Raw genomic sequence first — 16215 nt, 5'->3', positions numbered from 1 at the left:
CAGGTGTTTTCCAGGCTGCTGATTCATCCGTTTCCTAGTCTGGCTGGCCGTGAGATCCCGAGGGCCGGGATTTGCTCTGCTCAAAGGAGAAAGCGTGGAGCGCTAAAGCCAGCTTCATGAATTATTTCTCTGTCATATAGAAAAACAAGTAGTTAGGTGGCGAGTCAGGGAATATACCTTGCGTAGAATGCACCAGAGAATACTGCCCAAGCAGCGTGAATTTGCCTACAGGCACGAAATGGAAGGTATTAACTATGTACCTAGTTTGCAGAGCGGATTTGAGTGCATTGTAATTCACGTGACCGAGCATCGAAGATAAGGTTGATCGGGTTCTACGATTATTATTATTGGTTCTCCGCTGAGGCGTAAGTAACTTGGATCGTCGATGCCCAGATATGGGCTCTCTTCTACCGCTCAAAGACTCTAACGTTAGTTAACTACTACAGTCTATTATTAAGCGAGAAAGGCATTAGGTATTATCATTAGATAGGCGTCCCTCCCCCGTCTATAACTTCTAATCCAACAGTTTGATGCCCGATACATGTTTTACGCTTTCCCACACGCTGTCGGATACTTTAACCGGGAGCTTACGACCTTTCAACTGCTGGTCGATTAACCACATACCAACCACGAACTCGTCTCTGGTGAGCATGCCAATACCCTGCCGGTCCACAAGATCCCAAACCTTCTCCAGGAAATTAGGTGGTAATCGGCTTCTGGACCATATGTCTTTGACCACCACATTCACGACCATGTCAGATGGGTCCTGAGGGAGGGTGTGGGAGTTCTGAGTGCGCAGAGAGGGCGGAAGAAGGGATTTATCTGGGACCCATAACCCTTTGTTGGCGGCCCAGACTCCTTCATATCTCTTGCGTTCCTTCTCGGTGATCTCATTACGCCATCTCTTTCGATCTCCCTCGTGGTGCTTATGAGGATGCTTTTTGATGATGCGGATCATATGCTTGTGATGATGGTGTTCGTCTTGTCCCTCTAGCTTCGAGTGGTCTCTAAGAGTCTGTCTCATACCTTTTGGAGGACTGGGAGACCTCTGGTTGTCACCTGTTCGGTGCAATAATAACGATGAGCGAGACCTTGGCCGCCGTTGTGGTAGAGGAGGTGCGATCTCAACTGGCGTTGGCGCATAGGATGACGCGAGCGATGAAGCCACGATTGCATCCGACAACGAATTTTCATCCATCCCTGCCGGTTCCTCGAAGACACTGGCGCCATTGTTATTGATATGGCCAACAACACTATTCGTCTGCGGTCGTAGTGAAGCCGGTGTACGACTGGGAGGCGGAGGAGGAGGCTGTGACAGCGCCGGGCTGGCCACATCCCGTGTATGATTTCTAGAAATAGAGCGTGAAGTATCTTGCAAATCGACAGTGCCTCCTGGCGATGATCCATTCACCCCCGCCGTGGACCGGCGTGGTGGAAGCGGAGGTTTTCGTTCGTCGGATGTCGATGTGGACGGAAACGTGCTAGCACGTGGTACGGACTGGTATTCTTTCTGGCCGTAACTTGCCGAATCTTGGGAATTGAGGGAAAGCTGGGAAGCCACTGGTTTTCGACTGATTGAAAGTCTTTTGGAAGGTTCCGGTGCCGCGCTGATATCTGTCCTAGGGGGCAGTCTAGGGGGATTAGCAGAACCTGCAAGGCTTGGAGTGCCAGGGCTCTTGGGTGCCACCGCAAGTTGAGAATCAAATTTGTCCCAGGCATCTTTATCCGCACTGAGTGCGGCCCCGATGGCAGTGTGTTGTGACGATAGCTTGCGGAGAGGCTTTGGTGCCAGCAACTCGTTGCTGCCATTATTATCTTGGTATGCGCCATGCGACATTTTGAGAGATTCATCCGTTCGTTGACTGGCTTTGCTTGGTGCACGATCGATCTTCTCAGGCGAATTTGTCCGTGTCGAGCTACGATCGAATGGAATCCCCGGTTGGGATCTCTCCGCCGCGACCTGTGCAGCTATGTGCTGCGGGGTCTGTGACCTCGGTGAGGATGTAGCAAACTTATTATCATCATGTATATCTCGCGTCGATATCGATACCGGACTATCTGTAAACATGCCAATCTTTTCCCTCACGGATCGAGCTTCGGGTTCTAAGGACGTTTCGGAACTCGGTGTCTGGCTGGATGCTGGCGGCGGACGAACCGGTCGTCCTGCCAGGACAGCCGCTTTGGTTGCGTTTTCGGTATTCTTTGGAGGTGTACCGACAGGCTTCCTCGATGCGAATGAATTAAAGGCCGCTGTCGCGCCTTGTAGAGCTGCAGAGGGGTTGTCGACATGGCTTCGAGATTGCTGTAAGCTCGCTCTCCCGAGAGGAGCGGAGCCTTCGGCTGCGCGGTTCATGAGATCATAAAGTATGTTAAGCGAGCTATAGCGGTACCGGAGTTGTAAGCAGCAGATAAGGTATCAGTGATCATCAGTTGTATCTAGGCATTGGGGACATCTCCAATCGATGAATCGGGCAGATCTTTCAAAGAGAGACTGGCCAGTCCGTGCGTGGGTAGTACGGTCGCTTGTCTCAGCATTACTATTCAGAAAGTGACGAAGTGATTAAGTTAGCAGTTAGTCCCCTTCTTAGTGAGGCGCGGGGAAATATTGCCGATCAAGAGGCTCTCAGGGAGTCCTGATCTCCTAGGAAAATACATCAGAGACCCCAGAGAATCAGTCCAATGGACCCGGGACGCCAACTCGGTGAATCCATGAGTTAGGAAGGGAAAAGGTCGAGTCGCTTGAAGGTATTCACCAGCACATCCTGCACAATTGGGGCCAGATTCAATTGGTGGTCGGTGCTTGTCACAAGCACTCCCAACATCGTGGGGTCCAAAAGAGAGATCTCGAGGTCGAGAAATCTAACTAGCGCTGAATCGCCGCTGATAGAACGCATGAGAGGATCGATCCCTAATTGCAAGTACCCCGTATATCCGCATGTCGAGTTCTGCTGGCGCATGAGATGTCGAGGAATGCAGCAGAATCTTCGCAAAAGGCAAAACTGGCAGGATGGCCTTGTTTCTTAATACGACGATATTTCTTCATATGGGGGAAATGGGATCTGCACCGGACGGCGTGCGATAGTATGCATGATAAATCGCGCACTTCATCACTTACTCAAGCATGGCTTTTCTGGGAGGCCACCAGGGCAATTGCCATGGCATGCGAACACTTCCCTATTGCAGTCATCCTGGAGCGTGCGCAGTGTGCGTATAATGTCGTGCTTCTCAAATCCCTGTCAAAATTCTCCATTTGGATTCACTTTCAGTTCGATGTCAGCGTCAGATCATACTCTATAACCCATATTCTTGGCATCGGGCCGTCCACAGCCAACTTTGGCGTGCTTTTGGTTCGGCCAATCGTCGACTATAGATGACATACATGGTTAAAGACGATAGCGGTAAGACAATAGTACTAATCAATTGGGTTTTTTGATCAATCTGAAAGCTTGTCATTTCCGAGTCCAACAAATTTCCCATCAATTTGAAAAAAAAAGGGGGCGATTTCAACGGCTAGCAAAATGACGTGATTTTGAGCAGCATACACGTCTGCTGAGATCGCAAACGGAAAAACCTGTACATTGATCTGTAACCATAAGCATGACATTTGGCGGTTCTCAGCACAATGATATTTCTTCACTCTTATCAGTACATGAAGCGGCAGTAGTCGACTAACTAAGGTATTGGGGACAAAATTCGAATTGGACGCCATCGAGAAGAGAAAGGCCCCACGTTTGCGGAACATAGAATCTGATTCGGATTCTCTTAGCATGATACTCCCACGAGCTGTCCCACTGGCTGAGTCCGTGTCAAGAGCAATCAAGCTTTTTCGCTGTCCTGAACTGGAATAGTTTTATCTCCTAGCAGTTTTAGATCTGCCTGGAATCTGGATACCGCGCCGCCATGTCCGTACCTGAAGATGACTATCGGATTCGATAGCTTTTAAGTGGAGTAACAATCAAACCCTGGACGAGCTAAGCCACGGCCCTTAGTTCTTTGTTGTAGACTTTGGAGCCCGCGGTGATTCTAAGCTCAGAGCCGCACGATGTTACGCAGTTATAAACCCGGATGCTCCCCGTGGGCGAATGCCTAACGTATTGCTTCCCTGCAATCCCTCTCCCTGAGCCGGCCATGGCCCCATGGCTAGTCGTCGCAGCGAAAGGCTACGCCATCGCTACGGCTTTTAGTCTTTGTCTGCTATCGGGTCCAGCCGTCGCATCTGTGGACGGCTCGATTCTCGAACATACGGCTCCGACGACATCTCCGCTCTCTCCAGATGCTATTGCGTCAGCCTACTCCCGAGAAGAATTAGACAAGAGCACCAACAATGCCACCAACGAGGGAAAACCAGAGAACGTAAAGTCTCAAGATGATAAGCCTTTCACGCTGCGAATCATGCCGCTAGGGGCTTCTATTACTTATGGCTTCAAATCGACGGATGGTAACGGCTATCGAGAGTACTTTCTGGATATGGTGCAATCAGATGGATGGAATGCCACTATGGTTGGGAACCTCAGACACGGTACCATGAAAGAGAACGTGAGTTAGAACGCGGCCTATTGAACGCATAGAGCAGCCTTCGTATGCACTGCAGAGCAATAATACTGGGTGCATCGTACTTTATAGTCGTATTCGGGCGGAGCTTGGGTTCGTGGACAATTCGCTGACCATATGTGCTGGCGCACTGAACAGGAGAATAACGGGTATGTTGGCTACAGGGTCGACCAAATAAAGGCGGCGGCCAAAAAGTCACTTTATTCAACGAAACCGGATCTGATCCTCTTGAAGTGAGTGCAAATGAGAATCGATCAGCGGAGAAGTAACTGTCTAGACCTGGCAATGCTAACCCAAAATTCCAGTGCCGGCACCAACGATGGAGTCCAACATTACAAGGTTTCGAGCACAGGCAAACGCATGGACGGCTTTCTCAAGGAGATTTACCAGGCTTCCCCAAACACTACCATTCTTTTCTCCACTCTGATCCCGGATAAGCGCGCACCGAAAGCAATGGCTGATATCAACGACCAATATCGGAAACTTGTTGCAAAGCGCCAAAAAGCTGGTGATCGGATCATTTTGGCAGAGATGGACTATGGCAATTTGACGATAGAGGACATAGGCAGCGATGGCATACACCCTACAGACGAGGGATATCATGTGATGGCCGACATCTGGTATGCTGCTTTCAATGAGGCCGTGGAAAAGGGAATGCTACAAGCACCTGCAGGAAATACGACTTCTACCAGTACGGCATCAGGGTCTAGTGAGACAGGGTCACCTACGGACACCGCGACATCTGCACCAACGCAGACGTCGAAACACGGCATCGGCAGTAACAATCATCATATTGAATTGCCTTTCGTCCTGTCTATCATTTTTTCAGTGCTCATTCTCATAGATAGTTTTGTATAGGCATTGGAGGTTTCATTTTCGGTATATATAATGGAGTTATGGTGTGATACTTCTTATTGATAATCGCGAGCTTGAAATTTAGCCGATAATGAACATCCAGACTATGTTCAATCAATCGACTACTATAGTCGTAGGGAGGGAGTGCGATGCGATTTCTCAATTATTCTGCATTTAGAGCTTAGTTCAATTGCGAGATTGGCATTCGTCACACTAGTTGCCAATTACCATTGCCTGGTCAGTTCAGAATCACCAGTCTATATGATCGACCATTTTCCGGCATCGTCGAATAATTCACGAACTCAAACTGTCCTTAGTGCTTCCACCGCAACATATATGAAATAGATAACTACTCAAAGGCTTTCACGAGCTCTTCCGTCGCAGAATACTTGTTGAGATGAGAGTGAAAAGTTGGCGTGATGCTCATTGCATGTAAGGTCGCATTTCCGTCTTCCCTTGTAGCATGATTGCAGGTATCAGGCGCCAAGGCAACAAACCACGCCAAGGCCAGAGCTTGGGCGACAAATACGGTAGCTCGAGCAACCACTGGCAGATCGCAAGCAGATCACAACTGCTGCGGCAGCTTTCACCTGCCCAGATCATAATTGTCATACCTAATCATAATAATATTCCCAGAAGAAAAATGTCTTACGCGCTGGTCACGAAAAAGCGCAAGTTCAACAGAGTCCTTGACTCGCTATCAAAACCTCCGTCCCCAGACGTCGCCGCAAAGACTCCAAATGACGTTCCCGCAAGCATTCCACGCACTACGACGCTTCCCTCGATCAAGAAGGTCCGTGTCAGTGGAAGTGAGAACGATCCGCTAGTTATTCGAACATCTGTCACAAATATCTCAAGACCGTCCTCGTCAGGCTCGACAACGGTCCGCCCCAACTTTGTACCATGGGATCGCGAGCGTTTTCTTGAGCGTTTGGAAACATTCCGCAGGGTCGACAAATGGTCTTCGAAACCCCCGGCGGTCAATGAGGTTCAGTGGGCTAAGCGTGGATGGTCGTGTACAGACACTGAGAGAGTCAGCTGTGTTGGAGGATGTGGTGGCTCGGTCGTTGTCAAGCTCCCGGACGAACTCGATGAGCTGGACGGCTACGATATCGAGAAAGTGGAGGAAAGGAAGGAAGTCCGTAAGTTTCGCGACCACGGTGACGGTTTTATTTGCAAGTACTAAGTTCAGTCTAGGGGCAAAACTGGTAGAGGAATACAAGAAGCTCATCACAGAAGGCCATGGTCTAAACTGCCCCTGGCGCAACAGAGGCTGTGATGGTATGTCAATCTGCAATACAGAAAGCCAAAAATATACATATATATTTACTGACAGTGCTCAAAGCTACTATCCATCGATTGCAGCTAGCCAACCCTGATGTGGCAATAAGCGGCCTCAAAACGCGTTACTACAACCTAGCCAAGATGGGGCCCAAACTGCCCGCGAGGGAGAGAATCGAGATCCCCGAAGATTTCAACCTTGAAGGAGCATTGCGGATATTACCTCCCGAGTTCTATGCGGGAAATGAAAACAAGGTACCGTCTGAAGCTGGAGCCCCTGATTCACAAGGCCAGAAGGCCGATAAGAATGCCGCTTCTCCCAAACAAACGGCGCAGGATATAGACAGGGCGGCCTTTGCTCTGGCTTTCTTTGGATGGGATACGGTATCCGATGGTACGGCTGGCTTGGCCGGTTGTGGTGCCTGCTTTCGACGTTTAGGCCTATGGATGTACAAGCCGAAAGAGAATGGGGAGCTTACTGTGTACGAAAAGCTCAACGTTGTGGCCGAGCATATGGACTATTGTCCGTGGGTCAACAAATTGACGCAAAGTGGTTCTGGGAAGAAGACGGAACGAACTGAAGATCTTCATAGTGGCTGGGAACTTCTCCTCCACGCTATCAAGACCAAACATCGGAGGTTGATCAGATCTACAGGCTCTGAGATTACTAAAGATATAGACGCTAGCTCGATCGGTGGCACGTCGAACGATGGAGACTCCCAGAAAGCCAAAGACAAGGAGTGGTGGTCCAAACTGAGGAGGGTGAGGCAGGCTTTGAATGTGAAGGCCCCAAAAAGGTCGAAGCCTGTCTATTCATCACCGTAACCGATGAGAACTGGCGACGACCGGATTACATTGTTAATTTTGCTTGCATCTTATGATTTCGTTTTCGAGCGAGGCGCTAAGAGACCGGGTCTGGATCATCTTGGGTATATGTCATGATACCTGCTATGTAATCTGCATCACCTAACTAGTTATATAGATGTCACGAACTTCCGATATGAGAATTGAATATGAATGTCTTGCTCCCCCATCGAGCGGCGCACACGACGTATTGACATTTATGAGAACATAAGAGGCCGTAAGATTAACTCTTGTTGTATCTGTTTCAAAGCTTAAAAAGCGTATCCCCTCCTGAAGCAGAGCCATTTGGATAAGCAGTTCTTATCAAGCCTGTGGTTCTCAAGCTCCATAATAGCATGTTGTGACTATCTAAGCCGCCTGGCCAACGGATAAGTTGCCACACCCTGCAATTTCCGTCCAGTAATTCTATCTGATATCGGCGTAACTACCGTGACAATATATCTTTTTTTAAGGATATCTGAAAATCTTCCCTTGCTTCACGGTTCACTGATTGGGAGGGAAGAGCTGACATGATGAGATCCGGCCAAAAAAAGCGCTCCGTTCCAGCGATCCGTCAATTCCGAGCATATGATACTAACGCATCTACTAACCTTAATAGATTAGAGAGGAACGCGGAAATAAACCTGGGGAAGATCGCGGGGGAGGGGATTATTCATACATTCTGGGGTTTAGTTAACTAGCCGGAGACAGTATAGCCTTTCGCGGAGTACTGGCAATTTGAGAGATCTACCAGTAGGTATTGCGGTTTATAATCTTCTTCAACTCTAACGTAAGCATCATCCTCGAGTCGATTTGGTACTGTGTATATGGTGCCATATAGGGCTAGTATTTCTCTCTCTCAGGGAACTTTCCACTGCGATTGACTACAGTTCTAGACCATCGGAGTGTACTGTATCTTTACGATACGAGCTCAGTAGTCCATCTCGTGAGAATTCTCGCTTCTTCGATTAGTTGCAGGAACGTGGATATGTCAACTGGTAGTTAACTGCTTAACCAGGTATTTAATATTGGATGTATCATTGATCAGCGCCATAATAGAAACCACAGATCACTGCCCAACAAAACCACCAACTCCTCGCTTGACCCAGATCCGAAGACACGGCGTGCAAAACCAGGCAATTAGAATACCCCCGATACTCCATCATGATAGAAGACAAATTTCAAGCCAAACTAGGTCTGCGGCTCTTGAGAGATTCCTTATGCTGTTTCCTCAATTCTCGTTCCGTTTCCATCAACTTATTCTGCACGAATCTCCGACCTTGCATACTGGATTTATCTTTTCCTTCATTCAAAAGCTGAGTCAAACCGGCCTTTAATTCCTGGTCATAGTGTCGGACTTCGTCGATCTTCTGACAGTGCGAGTTTTGTGATATGGTGGTCTCAGACGATGATTTAGCTGGTGTTGTATAAGAAGCGGTGCGCTTGGTGACTTGGCCAGTGGAACGGATGGTCGGTATACCCTGAGCAGAGGGCGCCGGCTGGATATCTCGGAGACGAAGTGGCTGTTCCATTTTGCCGTATGTGGTAGAGGACGGAAACTTCGGGAGGATCAGTGATTTCCGATGCCTTGTAGAGTAAAGGCTGGAGCTCAGTCTTCTCGGTCGGCTCTCCGAAGATCGGATATGTATGGTAGAGAGATTTGGTTAAAGTTAAGCTTCGAATCTAGTTGGTCTTATTAACGAATTTCCCGTGAATTTGGTATAGGAATCACGACTTGCAAAGAAACGGAAGATGCAAGACCTTGATAGATAAAATGCCAGGATCAGTTAATATACTCGCAGAAGAGGGATTATATTTTTTTATTGCCAAGACTGGAAGGTGTCACCCAAGGAGCAAACTGGTGGCGATCGGATCGCCACAATGACATATGATGGTCGCGTTGCAGGGATATCAAAAGAGCTATGTACTATACAGAGTACCATACATACATAGAGTACTCCCTACTCAAGGGAGCCGCATGTCGCATCTTTGTTTGAGAATACTCGTGTTCACCTTCTGTGATGTAATGCGAAGCCAGGCGTACATGATTCTAGAACAAAGAGGTGGCTTCGTCCTACTCGCCTGTTGGCTATAATTCGTGGAAAGAACCCGAAAGAAGATCATAAGTGGATATTGCTACCCCCCTCCATTCCAGGGGATCTTCCGATCATGGTAAGATGATATTTCCATATATGGAGAGTGATATTCTCTGAGAGAGCCTGAACTGGTGCTATGTCCACGAGTACACGAAACTCTGACTCTGCCATTAGAGAACTATCCCACGAGAATACTTTGATTAAGACTGGGAAATTTCATCTCGCATGATTTACATCTTCCATGGCGCTTTCAGCAAGTAGAGACAAAAGGCGAATGTGCGTATATATTCATAATGGTATCATCGGATTATGCCGAGAAAAGGTCGCTAGTGGTGGTGCAGTTGGTTGAACGTGTTGAGAACTTGGATAGAGTATGTAGTTTCTGTGGGTCGCGTAGGCTCAACTTTGGCGCTTTTTCTGGGCCCTACGAAGTGCCCAGATCGTGCGATAAGACCCTTTGATCTTACAAGAAAATGCATACTGAGAACCACCAAGAAAAGTCGACTGTAGACACCTCTTTTTACGTCACTTCTAGGTATGTGTTGATGCATGACTGATGAGTTAGAGCCGAATGAAGTATTAGACAATATAGATACTGCGAATGCACCGGTACTGTGGTGCCATAGCTGTAGGGACACTGTCTATTCTATATAGAACTACTCTCATGAAATATATACGCCTTTACGATCATGGGAGACCAGTATATGCTGTAGTCATCGGCGCTGTCTTATGAGACCATATCAGTATTTCCTTGTAACCAAGCTCCCTGAATCCCGACATTTAAGCCTGCTTTTTTACTCTGCGATAAGCGAATCAAATCCCACACAGATAGTTGGTCGGAACTTTTTACCGAAACTCTTAATCGCGCCTGCTCTTATGCTCTGTATGCAGATCGCGCGATAATTGGCCGGGGAGAAGGTATCGGTCTAGCAACATAGATGTTGTTTCAGCTAGTGTTTTCTGAACCACTCATTATGTACTGCAAGGGGACTTTTGAAGCCGTTAATCATGGAAAGTTTTGTGTCTGAATCTGATCGTCAACTGTAATTCGCGCCTTGGAGGGATTCAGCCCAGAACCAGATATGGTCTCAACAGGGCCGCCAGCGCCGCTTTGTGAAATGTCTAATCGTTGCGAGGCTAAAAATAATAAATGATATTCACTGCAACAGATTTAGTTCCATATCCATTGCCATTGAGATGGAAATGCCACTTTTCCAAAAGCTAATCAGTGCTCTGCTATAGGCCCCTTCGAAGCTATCGACCAGGCTCCTATCACTACCCCTTTCCCCTGACTTCAATGGGAATCCCCCCTATCTGGTATCAGCTCTATCTGTAAGCTCGCCCAGCCCTATAAGTGAATTGCGATGCCACATGGAAGCCAAAGCATTTACCGTACAAGCTAGGAGTCTGGCCCAAGGCATAACTTTTGGAGGGAACCTGCTATAACTGTCAGCGACGAAGCGGTCCAGAAACCCATAAAGAAACTCACCCAGCAGGATATCGATCCCCATCCCATTTGGTCGCCGTAATGGCTTCTATTATTATCCCTATTATTATCATTATAAGTTCTTTATCATCGTAGACCAGCCCAACCAACTGGCGACCAGATCCGGCAAGGCCAGAGATCGGACGTGCTAGACCGAATCGGGGAATCGACGACACGAGCCGTGAGAAGCTCCAAGGATGGTTCAAGGCCGCAGGCAGTGTTCGCTCTGAGAAGAACCAAGAGCGACAGAGAGCATCGTGATCGCCCATCATGTCGACGGAGAAGCGTCGTCGGTCCTCTGGCGCTATGTACGACCCAGCTCGGGACACCTACACCGTGTCGGACGAGCAGGACCGGGACTACTCGGCGGAGCACGCCCACCGGCCAGGCCGACGTGACGCCCCAGACGAAGCGCGACTCATTGCCCCAGAAATAATATCGCAGAAGGAGGACCGTGTCACCGTCACCAGTGATAGAGACGATCGGGATACCGTGCTGGACTCTCGGGTGAGTAGCTTGCCTATCTACTTCTAGTGTCCCTGGCATGATTCGCTCCTCGTGGGGAACGGAGAGTTGATCTTACGCCCCAAGGTCCATAGACCCTTACTGATCTGGCTTAACTCGTCTCTGCAGACAGCCATTGCTCCCCACTCAGTACCTCAGGAAGCTGTCGAAGGCCTCACGGAGTCAGGGAGCTCGACTATTCCTCCACCTACCATCTCGCCGGAGCCTGTCGCGGAGCAAAACAGCATCCAGCGACGGTCGCCCTCACTCTCGACGACGAAATCTAAAAAACAAGACCAACCGGCCGCGAAACAGACAATGGAAAAATCTAGTCTCAGCCCCGGGGTAGCTCAGGATTTTTCTCAGAAAGAAGCGGCCGAGAAATCGGCGGCTGCTACGAAGTCCCCAACCGAACGTACATCGGGAGAAAATGGCCATCAGCAGGACGGATCTCCCAATAACAAGAAGAGGAAAGTGACAGAGGATGATGCGACCGCTGAAAAACCAGCATCGTCGTCGGAGCGACCGCTATCAAAGCGTAAGCGCCAGGAAGAGAGACACCAGAAGCTGAGAAGACGCGGTCGGACTCCACCTTCAGTCTACTCCAGACGTGACCGTAGCCCAGCACGAGGCACTCCTGCCGACCAGAACCTCACGGAGACTCCTAGATCCCCGTCCCCAGTACCGCGTCGGTCACCCACGCCGGAAGCGCAAGCGCGTCAGAGGAAAAGACCAGGTGGTGGTGCTCGCATGGGCATTGTGAATCGAGAGGTTCTAAGGCGCAGGCAAGAGGAGAGAGAGCGAGCTCAAGAGGAGGAAGCTCAAAGGGCATTACGAGACCGCGGTGTGTCGGATGTGGTCCGACAACACTACAATGCCGTCCCTGAACGAGGCAGAGAATGGAGGAAGACGGACAGCAAGATCAAGGGTCTGCGAAGCTTCAACAATTGGATCAAAAGTACAATTATCCAGAAATTCTCTCCAGATGAAGAATTTCTGTCACGGGTAACCGGAACCAAGGATTGGGCCGAGGATACTGCTCCCCCTCCAGCGGAAGAGAAGAGACTCTTAGTTGTCGATCTGGGCTGTGGTAAAGGAGGTGATCTGGGGAAGTGGCAGCTGGCTCCTCAACCTGTCGATCTTTACGTTGGCTTGGACCCCGCTGAGATTTCCATCCAGCAAGCTCGTGACCGGTACGAAGGCATGAGAAGCGGCCGAGGACAGCGCGGCCGGAGGAATGCTGGGCCTATATTCCACGCTGAATTTTATCCCAAGGATTGCTTTGGGGAGTGGTTGGGTGATTTGCGGATTATCCAACAGGTCGGTATCGATCCCAACGTCGGACCCGGGGGTTCCATCATGAGCTCACGTTGGGGCGGCGGCGGTTTTGATGTAGTTGCTTCCATGTTCACGATGCACTACGCTTTCGAGAGCGAGGAGAAGGCGCGGCAGATGCTTCGAAATGTGGCCGGCGCTCTCAAGAAAGGAGGACGGTTTCTAGGTGTCGGTCCAAACTCCGATGTCATCAGCGCCAGGGTGGCCGAATTCCACAAGAAACAGAAAGAGCATGAAGCGGCCAAGAAGGAAAGCACTGAAGCTCCTGAAGACGGTGAAGTCGAGGACTTCCCACAGTATCCCGAGTGGGGAAATAGCATCTATCGCGTGAAGTTCCCCGGGCCAACTCCTGAAGACGGTGTCTTCCGGCCCCCGTTTGGATGGAAGTACAGCTATTTCATGGAAGAGGCCGTGGAGGAAATCCCCGAATATGTTGTGCCGTGGGAAGCATTCCGAGCGTAAGTGTACCATGTCTTCCCCGTGCAGGACTGCCCTACTCACAGAGGCCGCTATTAGACTCACCGAGGAATATAATCTGGAGCTACAATACCGTCGACCATTTTTGGATATCTGGAAAGAAGAAAAGGATGATCCTGAGTTGGGCCCTCTGAGCGAGCGGATGGGAGTCCGTGGCCGAGGAGGCGGGCCTTTACTTGTTTCTGACGAAGAACTTGAGGCAGCTAGTAAGTGATTGCAGGAGGATCATTGCAATCAGAACTAACATTCAATAGGTTTCTATCATGCTTTTTGCTTCTACAAAGTCTAGGTTCTCACTGCAACAGTGTACGTTGCTTTGTCCCCCTATTGCCGGACACCCAGTCATGGCTCTGATGTTGTATCTGCAATTCGATTGTATTATGGTGCCGGGTCTCTGCTGAGATCTACGTTTTACAGTGCATCTGGAGCGGTTGTACCATACAGGGTGAAAGGTGGCCTTCTCTTTATGGAACTGGTTGTATTATAGTAATGCGTGACTGGGATGCATGGTCTCGTCCCATATTCAAAAAGTTAATCATCCCATCCAACTCGATGCTTTCGTAGAAACGTTGAGTGTTACATGTTCTCAATCAATTGTAGGTCCGTTATGCCCGGGCAGGAGATCTAACTGGGACTAGCGCCGTCGCGTCGCGTTCCCTAAATGTCGCTATCAACGTTATCAACGAAACTAGAGAAACTCATCAACGCTACGACTGCCCAGGAGGGCCTCAGCACATCAACCAGACGTCGATGTTGCGGTAGCTCAAAGACCTTACAGTTCCTACACATTATAGGTCTGCTGCAAAAGTGTCAATACACCATGCTCTCCGCCACCCCGGAATCGTCCTCACGCCGCCGTGAGCGACACCGAGACAGCCAGCATGCACAATCATCACGAGCTCCTACGATGCCAGAATACCAACCGCTTTCTGCACCCCTGAACCCAAAGGGCCAACACGCCCTAGCAGCCCTGCTACAATCGCAAAGCTTCCGCCATCTAAAAACACATCTAAAGCACGCGTCATTGAAACTGACTGATACTGCGGGGGAAGCCAATGATCGATTAACGGAGGCTCAGCAGCGATTCCAGCGACGACAACAGCAGCGAAGAAGGGAAGCACAGGCTGCAAGAGAAGGTCAGGAAGATGCGCATGAGGGAGATGGGAATCAGGAAGAGGATGACGAAGAGGCGCAAGAACTGGCACAGAAGGAGGAGAAAGTGAAGGAGATCACGGCGCAGTTGGAGGAGAAGATGCGTGAGGTTGTGGATGCAGAGGTCAAGTTGGAGGGGTTGACGAATGTGTTAGGAGATTTAGCAAGGGAGGCCGAAGCTGCTGAGGCTGCAAATGCGATTCGGACGAGGACGAGGAGAGGAGGGAGAAGAAGAAATCCGGATGAAATGGACGAAGATGACGAGGAGGATCAGGACTATGAGGCTTCTCCGGAACGTGAGCTCGGTGGCGATGACAAGCCGCCGAGTCAGCAGCTGCAGCAGAAACTGGCGGAGAATACGGAGAAGTGGGAGGGACTGTCGTTGACACAGAGGTACGTATTTCCATATTCATGGCGGAATCATTCCTTGTTTTCATATTGCGAAAAAAAGCTAACAAGCTCAGGTACTCTACTAACAATGACTACGTCGGATTCTACCGCATTGTGCACGACGCCAAACATCCCGGAGACGATATCCCTCCTCTTCCTCATCCATCCACGTGGTTTTCGCATCTCGAAGACCCCAGCACGGCCGCTCGTGGAGCTTCATCTCCCGCCCGACGCACACGCCGCGGACGCAACCGCTCTGCGTCACCTGCGGGCTCAGAAGACATCGCCATCGAGCGTGAACGCATCTCGCTAAGATGTCCACTGACGCTCCTCACCTTCAAAGACCCCGTCACAAGCACCAAGTGCCCACATAGCTTTGAACGTCAAGCCATCGAAGACATGATCGCGCACAGTCCGACCACGGAGGCCGTCCCGTCTCGGGACGGTAGCCGACCGCGCCGTGTCCGCTGCGTCAAATGCCCTGTCTGTTCTGTGACATTGACGCTGCAGGACCTTCGGCCAGATCCCGTCCTGCTCCGCCGTGTCCGCCGCGCGGAGCGCGAAGCCGAGTCTGAAGACGAATCCGACGAGGACGAGGCAGAGCGCAGACGGCGCAAGGGCGGACGAAAGAGCGGGTTTACCGTGGCTTCATCCGACGTTGACGATGATGACGAGATGGAAGGAGACTCTGGCAGACATGCTGCACGAGTCAAGACGGAGGAAGCAGCCCAAATCAAACAAGAACGAGCCCGGCAGAGTGTTTTGCCCTCGGATACCCAGGAGTATTGAAACAATGTCGAGTACTATTGATAATGTTTACTACTGTCCTCCGTCTCCATTGTCCAGATCCTAGTCATTATCTCTGGGGTTACATGTCTATACCCGTAGCCAAATATGGCAAGATATATATATATATATATATATCCCATAGACAATTCGATGTGCAGGAGTTCTTGCTTCTAGTTTACCTCAAAGCCATCGACTGGAGCCAGCCAACTCTTACACAAAACAGCTGCCATGAACTGTTCGACAGGCTACAATAACTGGAAAGTACACAATGTGGGATGGGAATCCTTGCTGAATGACTATGGAGTCTTTGAATAGAAGGTCTCATCTTCCAACGTGCACATAACCTAATTAAAGCATTTCAAACAAACCATGAGTCATCTATGAGAGCAAGATGACCGCCTATAATGATGTTTAGCTGTAGGGGTACTGCTGCTTTATAGAAAATATAGACCTAAG

At 49.7% G+C, this 16215-nt stretch overlaps 6 protein-coding genes across 6 annotated transcripts; 4 read left to right on the top strand and 2 right to left on the bottom strand.

Annotated features, from left to right (window-relative positions):
* Window positions 1-500: 500 nt before the first annotated feature.
* Window positions 501-2656, bottom strand: C8Q69DRAFT_38679 (hypothetical protein). The gene has a single exon (XM_028627625.1). The coding sequence runs from the start codon at window positions 2351-2353 to the stop codon at window positions 515-517; it is 1839 nt and encodes a 612-aa protein (XP_028489503.1). The 5' UTR covers window positions 2354-2656; the 3' UTR covers window positions 501-514.
* A 1472-nt stretch (window positions 2657-4128) lies between these two features.
* On the top strand, window positions 4129-5409 carry C8Q69DRAFT_503368 (SGNH hydrolase-type esterase domain-containing protein; the record flags this gene model as incomplete). Its single annotated transcript, XM_028632488.1, has 3 exons — window positions 4129-4536; window positions 4690-4784; window positions 4857-5409. 3 exons carry the CDS (start codon window positions 4129-4131, stop codon window positions 5407-5409), a joined length of 1056 nt encoding a protein of 351 aa, XP_028489502.1.
* Window positions 5410-5903: 494 nt separating this feature from the next.
* C8Q69DRAFT_452683 (C3HC zinc finger-like-domain-containing protein) lies at window positions 5904-7719 on the top strand. Its single transcript, XM_028629582.1, has 4 exons — window positions 5904-6548; window positions 6604-6687; window positions 6752-7616; window positions 7670-7719. Exons 1-3 carry the CDS (start codon window positions 6050-6052, stop codon window positions 7510-7512), a joined length of 1344 nt encoding a protein of 447 aa, XP_028489501.1. The 5' UTR covers window positions 5904-6049; the 3' UTR covers window positions 7513-7616; window positions 7670-7719.
* Window positions 7720-8562: 843 nt separating this feature from the next.
* C8Q69DRAFT_38567 (hypothetical protein) lies at window positions 8563-9266 on the bottom strand. Its single transcript, XM_028627622.1, has 2 exons — window position 9266; window positions 8563-9213 (listed from the first exon to the last, which is right to left on the bottom strand). The coding sequence occupies exon 2, from the start codon at window positions 9060-9062 to the stop codon at window positions 8712-8714; it is 351 nt and encodes a 116-aa protein (XP_028489500.1). The 5' UTR covers window positions 9063-9213; window position 9266; the 3' UTR covers window positions 8563-8711.
* Window positions 9267-11113: 1847 nt separating this feature from the next.
* C8Q69DRAFT_38512 (mRNA cap methyltransferase) lies at window positions 11114-13974 on the top strand. The gene is made up of 3 exons (XM_028627621.1): window positions 11114-11619; window positions 11746-13409; window positions 13468-13974. Exons 1-3 carry the CDS (start codon window positions 11383-11385, stop codon window positions 13640-13642), a joined length of 2076 nt encoding a protein of 691 aa, XP_028489499.1. The 5' UTR covers window positions 11114-11382; the 3' UTR covers window positions 13643-13974.
* Window positions 13975-14130: 156 nt separating this feature from the next.
* On the top strand, window positions 14131-15895 carry C8Q69DRAFT_452676 (putative chromosomal organization and DNA repair protein Mms21). The gene is made up of 2 exons (XM_028629581.1): window positions 14131-14973; window positions 15045-15895. Exons 1-2 carry the CDS (start codon window positions 14249-14251, stop codon window positions 15757-15759), a joined length of 1440 nt encoding a protein of 479 aa, XP_028489498.1. The 5' UTR covers window positions 14131-14248; the 3' UTR covers window positions 15760-15895.
* The last annotated feature ends 320 nt before the right edge of the window (window positions 15896-16215 follow it).

The sequence above is a fragment of the Paecilomyces variotii genome (assembly GCF_004022145.1).
Source record: "Paecilomyces variotii strain CBS 101075 chromosome Unknown C8Q69scaffold_1, whole genome shotgun sequence".
Taxonomy (NCBI): domain Eukaryota; kingdom Fungi; phylum Ascomycota; class Eurotiomycetes; order Eurotiales; family Thermoascaceae; genus Paecilomyces; species Paecilomyces variotii.
The sequence above is the reverse complement of the archived record's forward strand: the minus strand, read 5'-3'. Positions and strand labels throughout refer to the sequence as shown.

What these genes read in the sequence shown, in the direction of transcription:
- C8Q69DRAFT_38679 (XM_028627625.1), bottom strand. Translation starts at nt 2,353, where the DNA reads ATGAACCGCGCAGCCGAAGGCTCCGCTCCTCTCGGGAGAGCGAGCTTA.
- C8Q69DRAFT_452683 (XM_028629582.1), top strand. Translation starts at nt 6,050, where the DNA reads ATGTCTTACGCGCTGGTCACGAAAAAGCGCAAGTTCAACAGAGTCCTT. An exon ending in GGAGGAAAGGAAGGAAGTCC is followed by an intron (nt 6,549 to 6,603) that starts GTAAGTTTCGCG and finishes AGTTCAGTCTAG; the next exon opens with GGGCAAAACTGGTAGAGGAA. An exon ending in GCGCAACAGAGGCTGTGATG is followed by an intron (nt 6,688 to 6,751) that starts GTATGTCAATCT and finishes CAGTGCTCAAAG; the next exon opens with CTACTATCCATCGATTGCAG.
- C8Q69DRAFT_38567 (XM_028627622.1), bottom strand. Translation starts at nt 9,062, where the DNA reads ATGGAACAGCCACTTCGTCTCCGAGATATCCAGCCGGCGCCCTCTGCT.
- C8Q69DRAFT_38512 (XM_028627621.1), top strand. Translation starts at nt 11,383, where the DNA reads ATGTCGACGGAGAAGCGTCGTCGGTCCTCTGGCGCTATGTACGACCCA. An exon ending in ATACCGTGCTGGACTCTCGG is followed by an intron (nt 11,620 to 11,745) that starts GTGAGTAGCTTG and finishes TCGTCTCTGCAG; the next exon opens with ACAGCCATTGCTCCCCACTC. An exon ending in CCGTGGGAAGCATTCCGAGC is followed by an intron (nt 13,410 to 13,467) that starts GTAAGTGTACCA and finishes GGCCGCTATTAG; the next exon opens with ACTCACCGAGGAATATAATC.
- C8Q69DRAFT_452676 (XM_028629581.1), top strand. Translation starts at nt 14,249, where the DNA reads ATGCTCTCCGCCACCCCGGAATCGTCCTCACGCCGCCGTGAGCGACAC. An exon ending in GGACTGTCGTTGACACAGAG is followed by an intron (nt 14,974 to 15,044) that starts GTACGTATTTCC and finishes TAACAAGCTCAG; the next exon opens with GTACTCTACTAACAATGACT.